The 13,323-nt window shown below is 36.3% G+C and overlaps 1 protein-coding gene across 1 annotated transcript; it reads left to right on the forward strand.

Annotated features, from left to right (window-relative positions):
- Positions 1 to 107: 107 nt before the first annotated feature.
- Positions 108 to 10,121, forward strand: gask1b (golgi associated kinase 1B). The gene is made up of 4 exons (XM_072395236.1): positions 108 to 1,023; positions 1,526 to 1,743; positions 4,114 to 4,334; positions 8,646 to 10,121. Exons 1-4 carry the CDS (start codon positions 219 to 221, stop codon positions 8,851 to 8,853), a joined length of 1,452 nt encoding a protein of 483 aa, XP_072251337.1. The 5' UTR covers positions 108 to 218; the 3' UTR covers positions 8,854 to 10,121.
- Positions 10,122 to 13,323: the final 3,202 nt, after the last annotated feature.

Here is a 13,323-nt window from a genome sequence, read left to right on the forward strand (position 1 = left end):
AGTAATTTTTTTACATGCCCGAATACTCAAAAATGGCTAAAGTAACTGGGCTTGGGTTGGATGGTTGTTTGACAGTATCCATTCTCTGTGCAGTTGTCTCCCTGCACTCCCTGGCCACAAAGCCTCCCTACCAAAATTAGGTTCGGAAGGTTTGCGCTCCTCCCCAGTTTGAGCTTGTTGAAAAAAGACACTCAATAGTGATAATGACATGAGTTCAAATGGGTAAGTCTCGCGTTCGGTGGCTGTGCCTTCCTTTTCTGAAACTGACCAGCAACTTTCGGAGATGCTCTCTTTCCAAAAGAAGTTTGTTAATTGCGATTGTATGTTCGCTCTATTTGTTTTTCGTGGTTTCACAAGTTGGACACCCGCAGCGAAAGCGGCACAAAAGGACTGATAAGGACAAGGATCGGCACACCCGTGGATATAATATTTTGGACAGTAACGATGCAATGATAGACTCTGCTAACTTGCAGAAAGATGCGAAGTTTGTGGTCCCGACTCGATCCAATGTCGTGTACATAACGTTGAAATCAAAGCGTCAAAAACCACCATATATACGAGGTACAATTAAACCAAAACTAAGCCAAATTAAACGAAACTTTGAATCCGAGACGTCTTGGAAAGAAAGCAGTGATGTGGCTTATAAATCACTGAATATCGACACATTTTATGATGTTGGGGCACATTCAAAAATCAGTTCAATAAGAATTTTCAGCCAAAAAGCACCGCCATGGTTCAGCTCACAGGACTTGAAAACTATGCGCTTTCTTGCGGATGCCAAAGTTTTGCGCATGAAAGAAATTTTTCGTGGAAACGCCCCATCACTTCTGATATTTGAGAGTGAGACCAATGGCCCTCTGGCCAACCAAAAAAACTCAAAAAGGAATGATGTATGTAGAGGGCAGTGTGGAATCATCCACAGCCCCGTGGATAACATGGAGGTATTTGCTTTCCATTTGGACAGGGTGCTGGGGATTAATAGGACATTGCCAGCCGTAAGCAGAAAGTTCAATTTATTACACGGTAAGTCATTAAGCAAGAGGCTTGTGATAATATGAAAACATGTTAAGCATTTAAGCATGGTCATTGCTACACAAATATATACAGTTACAGGGTTTTTAGCGACATATACAGTAAGTAAATTCACTGTATCATGATCATTTCATCTGTGACTAATGTCTGCATCTGTTTTCATATTATGTTAATATCAAAATTTGTAGCTATACAGCAGAGAACCAGGAAATACGTATGATTTAAGTCTTTGGCCTTAGGTTAAGAAATCTGTGGTTGTTTCTGATCTTTCTTTTCCCCTACACTATGTCTCAGAGAAAATGTTCTCATAAATGTTTTTTTTCTTATGCATCACATAAACAAAAATAAAGCATCATTCAATTAGCAATTTTTTGCCATAGGAGGTGGTAATATGTTAGGATTTATGTTGGGGAAACAGATTAGAAGCCCAGTTAGCTTTACATGTGAAAGTTGCTAAAACCTGACCATATAATCCATCTTTCCTCCTCTTTAGATGGCCAGTCCTGTCCAGTGGTGTCATGGGATGCATCGCTGTACCCAAAAGGCCTTACTGCAGGCCTGGCCACTGTAAGGTTAACGTGGGGGGAGTACCAGAGCTCTCTAAAACAGAGGTGTTGGCATAAAAACATCAGCCCAAAGCCAAACTCTGGCTGCACTACTATTCATCATTATGAGTGGAGCAAACTAGCTCTGTTTGACTTCTTGTTACAGGTAACAATCGCTATTTGATGAATAATAGCTTACCGTGAGCATGACATCACAGACAAATATGATATATGCCACATTTATCTAAATGCATATAAATGCAGCTTCAGTTTCTCAGTTAATTTGTTTATCTTTCATTTGTTTAAGCCTCTTGAATAATAATAAAAAAGATAATCTTAAATTACTTTTGAAAACTCTCTCAGATGTCTGACCTCAGCACTGTTATCCAGCAGCTTTTATTGATGAAAAACTACTTGAATATTCTCCCACACAATGTTCTTTGGCTGAATAGTTATCTTATTTCCCATGAGGGAGATCTCCATAGATCATATTTTGGCACTGAGGCCATATTTCTGGAAATTCTTTTATTCATCCCTTTTTGAATATAATCACTGTAGAGATAATTTTTTAATGTATTTAAAATAGTTTGCTAATCACTAAAATTACTTAATAGGCTGCTAGCTGTTTATTCCATTGCCCATCAAGGGTCAGTAGAGATAATCTATTCAAATAGCACAAAAGACATAACAAGACAAATAGCATATAAAACATCTAATCTCTTTAATATGTTGATAATTTTTTTATTTCCTCAACTGGTTTTATCCTGAAAGATTATACATTGTTAAGACTTTTATGAGAATCCTTTTACAAGCATTGACTGATGTATGGAACCTGTGGTCATTATTGAAGAGCACATTTCTTCCTGAGTGAAGCTTTAGTTTATTTTTGTCCTTCTGAATTGCAAACCAATCAGCTTGACTGCATTTGGCTGAAAATGAATTTAAATGTTTCCATCTTTTGTCAGATAATCAGTGAACACAAATGACCCAAGACCACTTGAAGCAGTGCATGGTTATCCATGCCTTTACCCCATTTCTATGTTGCTATTTTTTTTATACACATGATTATTCAAATCATGAAGTGTCTGTATTTACACTGCCTGTCCAGTTGATAAATTCTATGAATGGAAAAATCAGCTGACCTAATTGTTCTGACCTCATAATGTTGTTGAACCTTGACTGGATCAATTTAAGTAACCTCAGATGATATTAGGCCCACAGGTGTCTATGTTTGGCACTCTGCATGATAGGTACAGCACATTGTCAGCTGCTCTTCCAACCCTGTTTCCCCATCTCTCACAAAAATCTGGACCCATCAAACCACTTTAGGAGTTCAATCTGTGTGCTTCCCAGCAAACTAACAGATTGTTATTCAGATTAGCCTCTCAGTTGAGGGGTTTTGTAAAGTTCCACAACAGTTTTGCCCAAGTACTGGAGACGTCCCTACATTGTGCATGTGGAAATGCTCATATATTTAATCATTAGTTTTGATTTCACCAAATGTGATTGTTTAAGGAATGAGAAACAACTCATTGCATCAGTAAGGGTTTCCAGATTAAATATTTACCACTTCAAGGACACTCTTTATAGATGGATATATAGTATGCTATCAATTAATTTATTTGAATTACAAATGTTGTGGAAGTGATGTGAAGTTTATCCAAGGAAATTATCCATCTATACATCTATTTTCTTTACCCACCTCATCTAATTCAGGGTCACAGGGGGCTGAAGACATAATTGTAAATTTAAATAATGTTTTTCCACACAGTGAACAAAACTTTCATTAAATTTCATGTGTTAGTATTAAGAAGGTGAGATTTTAAGAAGTAGTTTTTTTAATGCCTGCCACCCATGCTCATTCTATGTCAGTCCCTCCTTACATGGCAACTTGGCAGATATGACAAGACATGTAGTCCTTAAATTCAGTTGGAAAACTTTACATTTCCATTGTCAGAAGCAGCCTAATATGTAAAGTCAGATTCAAGTGGACTGAAATATAATGGATGCATTTAATTTGTTTCATATGCCTTAGAGGCATATGAATGAACATTCATCCTTGTTTCACCAGCCTACTTCTTTAAAATTTGTCTTTGAGTAGGACGGAGGTCTTCTCAGACACCTTTTAGTGACATCTGAGATGCTGCCTTTTCCTGTTTTGGAAGCCCCATCTGAAACACACAAATTAATTTAACATTAAGTGTGAAACATGGACGAGGCTTTAGTTGAATTTGTGGTAACCGTCCCCTGCAGAGGATACAGGTGTTATTAAACAGAATGTGCTGCCTGCTAATTTTAAGAGTATAAGGTCATCGCATGAAGGAAGTGTTGATATGAATCACATAAACTTGTGGCACTTTTGCAAGCAAATAGAAGCAAGAAAATAATTCCACAAACCAATCTGGTGGATGCCAGCATAATTAAACATAAAAAGCAAAAATGAGGAAATCATTACATTAATATTAAGCTGAAAATCCATAAATCCCAGACCCAACTGTTCTTGTATTTTCTGGAGAAATATGAACTATCTCCTCAGATACACAACCGCCTTGATCAGAGCTGCTGCGGGTTTAGGCCTCGGCAGGAGGATGTGTGTGTTGAACTGGGCCACCATAGTTCATGCGGAGACAACATACAACTGGCAAACATCATTCAAAGGGATCAAGACCCGAGACACCTGGTGTTCACAAACAACAAGGGATTCTTCGAGCGCAACGAGGACAACTTGGACTTCAGGCTGCTGGAGGGGATAAATGAGTAAGTTTGGATTAATCATGTGATAAATGCTCACATTCATCTTACTTTATTTATGCTTTTATTGTTCTGTTAAATTAGTTTATAAAAATGTATTCAATCGTATTTTATTATTTTGCTTTAGTACCAAGTAGTTTTGATGTCTAACCCAAATAAGATCATACTATTCTAAGTCAGACAGTTACATTGGTTTGTCGTAACATGTTATGTTTACATATAATTAACACAACCAACAAAATGGCGGCCATGTGACGGTGATGGTCACATTTTTCAAAATAAGGTATTTTAGAAGTAACCAAGATCGTTTACTCACCCTAACCATATCCATGTAGTGAAGCGCTTTGAGTGGTCAGTTAGACTAGAAAAGCGCTATACAAGTACAAGTCCATTTACCATTTACCATTTAACCAAGGTAGTGTTTTTGAAAAGTGTTGTGTTATTGACAGACATTGTTGGACTCAATCTCAAACCCCACAAAGGCCCGAATATATACCGTATATGACCATTTCAGTTGGAGGACTTGTTGCTATGTCTGTCATTATGTTAACATTCTAACTGTCTGTATGTTTAGGTACTCATTTACGTATATTTATACGTGATATTTTTCTACATAGGTCATCATGTTCAGTTTCAATATCTCCTAACATGTTTGACAACGTTGTTTTAGATATAAATCTTTACAAAGACAAAAGAGATGATGGCAGTGACTACTTTGTGGAATTTTATGTCACCAGTTTGAGACCTATCCTGCTTACTCTTTTATACAGTCCGTTTACCTTTTTTATGCCCCTCTCACTCACAGTTCCTCTCTTTTTCCTTTGCTCTCACTCGCTTACGGTAAGTGTTAGAGGGCTTATCTATGTTACTATTTATGGGTTGTGATTTCTCTCATCTGTCATGGCCCAACAGCAAATTCACAATTTACAAAGATGGATTGTCACACTAGTACGTTTTGGAGCTGTGGACAAATATGTCTATCACACATTTTCTTGTGAACCAAAAGCAACAATTTTGTCATTACTGTTCTCCCTGATTCACAATTGAAAAATCTGATTTAAATCTGTGTGTTTGAACTTTTCTAGAGTTGTTCCAACTCTCAACAAACACTAACATGAAACAGATATAAAAGACAATTTAATAGACAAACTAATTTAGTCTTAAACTTTCACATCCCAATTTAAACTTTTGAAGTGGACGATGCTGATGATCTCCTCTTTTACGTTACACTTTTAACTATACAACAATTTGAATTGTTATCTAATTTTTTCTCAACAAAGTAAATGTGTTGTGTTGTATTTTCAGGAGATGGGTATGTTCAGTGATCATGTGTTCTTTCAGTTCATCCCCAACATTGCAGATACATTGTTTTCATTTCATGCATAATTTAATCAATAAATCAGTGGGTCTTCCCACTGGGGAGACGGCAGGGATACTGCGGTTTGGCAAGGACACTTGTTTCTCCCCCATTAACGTTGACGCTTGTGATCCTTAGCTAAACTAGAGCTTGTATTCTGGCATTCAAATCAGATAGCCTGAAGGCTAAAATTTTGTTTAGTTATGATGAGATGACACAAAAGGTCACAAAAAGAGCTTAATGAGAATATTGCAGCACACTCAGTCTTTTTAGATCATAGAATTGTAGATCAAGATTGCAGAGCATTTCAATCAATGTTTCTTAAAAAAAAAATTATGTTGTGTAAAACTTAATAAAACCTAAAAAATCAAATAATTTGTAAATGCTATAAAACAAGATTGCTTGAAAATAGAACACAGAATAATAGACAACATAATTAATATGAAAAACAAGAATTTGTGTTTTTCTTTTTAGATAAATTCAAATTTGACAACTTTCTTAGTCTTTTGTTGGCTCATAACAGCTTCTTCAAAATGTGGTACTTGCGTACAGTTTAAATTGCCATTTCTTTGACTGTGATCTGGAACTTAATGAAAACATTTCAGACATTCTACCATTTGTATTTTAGTCTCTGCACAATCTGCCTATATGTGACTATATTCCAAATCGAGACAGATATTGGCCGCGTTTCCCAGATTAGCTAAGAAGCTCATAGCGCTAAGAGCTTCTTAGCGCAGCCATTGTCTTTCACACACACACACACACACAAAAGAAAAAAATCTGGATTTTATTTGAGTTGTCCTTTGAAAATGGCCGCTGATGAATGCTAGTCTTGATGACCCACTTTTCAGTTCGACTGACTAAAGAAACAACATTTAGTGATTTTTTTTTTTTTCTTAGCAGATGTTAGCTGAAAACTAATGGAAATTGTTGCAATACCAATCAAATAGAACTTGAGTGTTATTACTGTAATTAGAATATTGAGCATGCAGAATAGTCTTGCTTTTAACTGTGTAGAGCTTTGTCAGCATGAAATGCTGCAAAAACTGTGTGGATTTTTCATTTAATGAGGGAAGCTTTAACACTTCAAAGATGTTGAAATTACATAAAATACCAGCAGCGTGATTCACATCCCTTATTGTGCTGAACTCATGTTTAAACCATTGTTTTGCTTGAGCTAAGATTTTAGTTCAACAAATCTCTTGCAGAACATGTGACTTGGTAACTACAAAGAAGCAATGAGCCAAAGCAGTTGCAGTTATTTGCAGTTCGCGCATGTGAATGGAAGGTATCATACAGAAATGTAGTTGGGTTCAATTCCCTATTTCTCTTCATGATGATCATTTTTATAGGTTTGACATTTTAACTCAGCAGTTACCTTTAGTGAAACATTATTTTTATTGCATCATCTACAGTTAGATCCATATATGTTTGGACACTAACACAAGTTTTGTATTTTTACCTGTTTATTGAAACATGTTCTAATTATAGTTATTTATAGCTACAGTATTAGGAGTAGCAAAATACAGTTTGCAACACTCAGCAACACAAAAAGACCTGGACATCCACGGAAGACAACAGTAGTGGATGATCTCAGAATAATTTCCATGGTGAAGACAAACCCCTTCACAACAGCCAACCAAGTGAACAACGCTCTCCAGGAGGATGGCGTATCGCCATCCAAGTCTACCGTAAAGAGAAGACTGCAGGAAGGCAAAGACAGAGGGTTCACTGCAAGGTGCAAGCCACTCATAAGCCTCAAGAATAGAAAGGCTAGATTGGACTTTGCTAAAAAACAGAAAAAAAAAAGCCCAGTTCTGGAAAAAACATTCTTTGGACAGATAAAACAAAGATCAACCTCTACCAGAATGGGCAAGAAAAAAGTATGGTGACGGTGTGGAACAGCTCATGATCCAAAGCATACCACCTCATCTGTAAAACACAGCAGAGGCAGTGTGATGGCTTGGGCATGCATGGCTGCCAGTAGCTCATTGGTGATGTGAATGAATTCTGAGGTGTTCAGAGACATACTGTCTGCTCAAACCTAGCTAAAGGCAATCGAATTGATTGGGCGGCTTCATAATACAGATGGACAAAGCCATCTGCCATCATGCCAAAGCAACCCAGGAGTTTATTAAAGCAAAGAAATGGAATGTTCTTGAATGGCCAAGTCAGTCACCTGATCTTAACCCAATTGAGCATGCATTTCACTTATTAAAGACTAAACTACGGACAAAAAGGCCCACAAACAAACAGCAACTGAAAGCCACTGCAGTGAAGGCCTGGCAGAGCATTAAAAAGGAGGAAACCTGGCATCTGATGTCCATGAGTTCAAGAGTTCAGGCTGTCATTGCCAGCAAATGATTTTTAACCAAGTATTAGAAATTATTATTTAATTTGTCCAATTACTTCTGTGCCCCTGAAATGAAATGCTTTAGTTCCTCACATTTTCATGCAATCTTTTTGTTCAACCCACTTAATTAAAGCTGTAAGTCTCCACTTCAACTGCATCCGAGTTGTTTAAAAATCATTGTGGTTTTGTACAAAACCAAAATTAGACTGTAGTCTAACTAAATTAGGTCATTAATTTCTATGTTAGTCAGATTTATGACCATGCAAATGTTGAATCGGCAAGCTTTTCTGCTGGCAGTTAATTTGACGCTATTTCACTGATAGCTGAGTGATGAATAACTAATCAATTTGCTTCCTTCTGCGCTGATACACCTGATCTTATTGTTTTCTGAGCTGTTGCCCCTGTGGTTAGAACTCGTTAAAATTTCAATATTTTGTTGTAAAGAAAGAAACAAGATAACATTTGAGCCTTATTACTCTTTTTCTTTTCTCGTTGCGATACCTTTGCATGCAATGGATTTACTTTCCACCATTATCTGAGCTAATTACACTCATTCTAAAGGACTGGACAAAGATCTATTTATTTTCCCAATTTGTTGTCTTTTTAGGCTTCCAGAGCAAGCAGTGTCTGTGTTGAAGAGCAGAAAGCTGAGGGAGAAACTTCTGCAGTCTCTTTTTCTGGACCAGACATATTGGGAAAGTCAGGGCAGCCGACTGGGCATCGACAAACTGATTGATATTATCGAAAGGCGAGCTGAGGTCCTGCTCACCTACATCAACGCCCATGGGATCAAAGTCCTCTCAATGAACGTGTGAGGAAATTCATGCAAGTTTAGTGGCCAAATTTGGGCATGGACGAAGTAAATGAATGATTTGATCATTGTTTCCACATTGTGGACTGTCAGACTTTTAGAAAACCGTTGAGATGGATCAACAAATATTGTAAACCGATACATGGAAGTCTATATCGATTCAAATGTTTCTAACATGATGTGTCTTACACTATACATCACCTATTCACCAATATATGACTCCTCTATGATAAACAATTATGTTAATGACACGTCTTGCATTTGGCGGTGTATACTGACATCGTGTCCAATAAAATGCTTTATTCAAATTTCAGCAAAGATGATGCAGAACTGGTGTCAGATCTGGCCAATGTAGCAGACCCGCTGACCAGTAAGAGCATTACAGTTTGATATAGATACATGCACATTAAAAATAAAAAAATTGCACACTGTTGGTCATTTTACAAGAACTTCTTTATTAGAACATTAGAGCAAAGGTTGTCAAGTATAAATATAAAACTTTACAAAAAATTAACAAATTTTTTTGTGTCTGACATTATCAAGACAAGACTAATTGTTTTGCTGTGTTGTTGATGACTCAGTAAAAACAAGTAATTTGTTTTTAATGAGTGATTTGATGAAGGCAATACAGATAAATCTGTCATCTGTGTAGGATATTAAGAATCTAACTTATTTTAACATTTTTAATACATCTACAGACACCTTGATGAAAGAAAACAATTAAGGCTGACTTTTATTTCTTTTTATTTCCCTTCACTTATTTTCTCCTCAGATGCCTACAGGCTGTTGTATTTATTTAAAGATTTTGCTTTACTTATAAATTGTGCCCCTTGTCAGGCCTGCAGCAGGTGCAATTATAATTTGTATGAATGGAATGCTCTAAATAAAAAGCAATTTTCTTTTCTTTTCATGCTGTACAGCAGGTTTTTTCACAAGTTGATGAAGTCTTTATGTAACTGACACAGCTTACACTGCACTGGGATACATTGAGTATCTTCTTTAAAGTTTTAGTATCTTTTGAACAAAGTTCACATTGTCAAAGAGTCCTCACCTCACGTACAATTCTATGCATTTAAGTTTAAATATAATGCCGCTCATAATTTAACACCATAGCACAGTGAGTGTATATAATCAAGTGAAGACTCGTAGAATGAAAGGTCATCCTGGGTTAATCTTTCATTTGCACTCTTTTATCAACTTTTTATTGTTTATTTGTAATTTATTTTTGCGTATTTATCAGTTTTGTGAATTTGAACTTGAAATATTCAATAAAAACTTTTGACTGTTAAATCTTTCATATTTCTTTACCATTTAATATCCTCACTAAGGAAAACTCGTCTTTGCGTTTGGTTTAATTTCTTTGGGGCAATGATGGTGAGGTGGAAAAAATAGAAAATTATATTCTCATTTTTACAGTTGCATGCCCTAACTGATTGGTAAAGGTGGCTCAGATGTGTTTATAATCACAAGTTTTCAATGAGATACAATGTAGTCCACCAAATGGGAGAGCATGTCATTAAAGGATTAATAGGAAAAGGGTGCCGTTCTTACACTGTTGATGATTTAGTGATTTGACAATTACATATTTTTAGATTATATCACCATTAAATATATATTAGAATTACATACAAGCAGTATGTCCACTTGGAAGAAGTCAAAGCAGGGTCAGAAATAGTCTGTGTCAGAAATCTGAGCCAGGGTGAGCTGTCTGCCTTTCATGCTATCGTAAACAGTGCGCTTTGGGCTCTCTGAATGGAGTTGATGGGGCTTTGTAGGTTATTTTCTTCTGTGCATGCAGTGCACTCACTGGGCTGTTGTTTTAACCCCTATGCACCAGTATTAATGCTCAGTAGGTCCCAAGCCTTTGGGTGTTTATGTTAGAAAGACCCCTCTAGTTCCCAGCCAGTACCTCAACAGAACTTTTTTCACGTGTATGCATATTCTCACACAAAAACATACACAGACAAAAGATACACTGAATGTGTCAAACAATTGTAAAGACACTGACAGACACATTGGCAAGGACAAGAAGCTGGACTTTCACTGACTGTTTACTTACATTTAGTCCCTTTTGGGTCATTGTAAAAACTGTACAGTTTTGCAGGTCAAGAGCTGCACTTCAAACTGACAAACAGTTCTTCATATGCATATACCTGCTCTTAGTCAACATAATAAAAGACATACATGAATATTAAAGGAAAATAATTGTTTGTACAGAAATAGTGAAATCCATTAAATATCATCCGACATTTTTTAAGTTGAATAAACATACAACTTTGCAGCTAAGCAGTTTTGTTCTATTGAGTTAGTTTAATTGGTACAAAAATTTAAATTCATTGAGACGGTGTGTTGTAACTTTTCTGGTTTGGAGCAGGTGAGGATGCAGGTTTTAACATGTGAGTTTAATATGTAAAACAACATATTTGCTAAACTGTCAGTCAGGCTGTATTTCATCAAACAAGCTCTGGGTTAGTTCTGAGAAAGGCTGTAGAACTAAGCTTCAGGAATGAACAAAAAAAAAGAAAAATTCTTTGACATGCTCACTCTTGTTCAGATGAGTAATGGCCTTTTTCTTGCTTACTTTCCCTGTTTTTGCTATCCACTATTCACCCCTTCCTACTACAAAAGGTTATATTTAGTTCCCCCCGTTTCAAAGAAAACATTTTATCTAAAACGTGTCTTTGAGGCTGTGACTCTTAACTATTTGTATAGGTTCATCTCAGCTGCGCCCAGCTGCCTGTCTGCTGGTCATATTCCAAACACAAAGGCTTTTTTATTCTTATAATGTTGGATTGGTCTTGACAATCACTGCCATGATGTCAGTTTTCCCATTAGCTGCTACTGATTCTTTCTCAGTCTTGTCTACTCTGTCCTCTTGCTTTGTTTTGTTTGCAGTTGTCTATTAAATAAGATTATATCACTACAGATAAAAGGCTCCACAGTCCAACTAGTCTATAATGCTTTCTACCACTGTTACTGGGATACTTTCTAAGAGATACAGAAAAAAGAACTAACCTCTCTTGTGTGTGCCAATTACACATGAAGCTGGAGATTAGCTTTGCATAAACAATGTAAACATTGAGATATGGCTCACTATGCTTCTTGAGATTTGCAAACCTATGTACAGCACAACTAAATTTTCATTTGTCAGTTAATAAAGAGCGCTCTTGAGTCACATGCCCCTATCAGTCAGACATTTCACATTGTCACATGGTCTCAGGGCACAGATCCATTTTCTCACATTATATTTAACAAGTTTTCAGACCCCCACCTCCACCCAACAACCTTTTCAAGTAGTTAAAAACAGCCACTTGCAAGAAATCCAGTGACTTTGAAATAACTATCTCCTGTAGTTCTCTAAATATTTCTATTGGGGTAATTTTGGGTAGTTAAACTTGTCTGTGGCATGTCACCTAAAGTATTTTTTTTTCTTTGAGGCCTGCAAGTTATGCTACTTTGTAGAAAAAACCTTGGAGCATTTGTAAGCACTTGTAACACAACACTGCTCTTTAATGTGAAGAGTAAGGATGTTATGCCAACACAGCACATTACATGGGAAAAAAATCTACAAAATGATCCCTTTCTATGGCATCTTTCAACAAAAGCACAAGACAAAACAAAATGCCCTGCTGATTCTGACAAAGGCTGTCTTTATAAAGATAAGGATGAAAGAGGAGAATTAAAAAGAAATGTCAACAATGACAGATAAAGTCATGTCAAAGCTTGTCTTATTCAGTAAAACACCACATAATGAGTTTTATGGAATCAGAGTACACATAACACATGAAGTGTGTTTTGAATATTTTTTCTACACGTCTGGCATGTTACCAGGATCTTCTACTCTCAATCCTTTTTGTTCGTGAAAAAAAGAAATATCGGAGTAAATGTAAAACCCCAGCTATCCTAAGAATATTTAATCCTGGAGCTTTTCTTTTCTTTCTTTCTTTTATGACATTTTTTTTTTATTCAAAAAGTTGTCCATAAAGCTGTCACGTTTGGCTTATCTACAGATTTTGAGCATTTATTAGCTTTTAAATAACTCAAGCATACAGTATTATCCTGGGCAGTCATAGTGTTTCTGGTCACCCAAAGCTTTTCAAAATAAATGACACAAGTAAATAAGATGTACGAATTAATGGTAGAGCTCAAATACAAATCTATTGAAGGTGGCTCTCTGTGAAATAAGATTTAACATGAAATAATTTGATCATCCATGTTGTACTAGCATGTTATTTGTCTTTAATAGCCAGTTTAATGGATGCAATGTGTCAAGAAATGTTTTGACTGAACACCGCAATAGTAACACATTCTGTTTGAGGATTTCTTACTTTTAAAAAGTTTTAAAACCCAAGTTAAGCCAGATGAAATTAGATTTCTTTGAAAAGGTGAAAGAAAAACTTTTCAGGCTCATCTGTGACCAACCCCAAGAGTAAGACGTGGGCAGATTCTTTCAGTGCAATGAGCTTTATTACTG

The sequence above is a fragment of the Leuresthes tenuis genome, unplaced genomic scaffold (genome assembly GCF_036924035.1).
Source record: "Leuresthes tenuis unplaced genomic scaffold, fLeuTen1.0.hap1 SCAF_11, whole genome shotgun sequence".
Taxonomy (NCBI): Eukaryota; Metazoa; Chordata; class Actinopteri; order Atheriniformes; family Atherinopsidae; genus Leuresthes; species Leuresthes tenuis.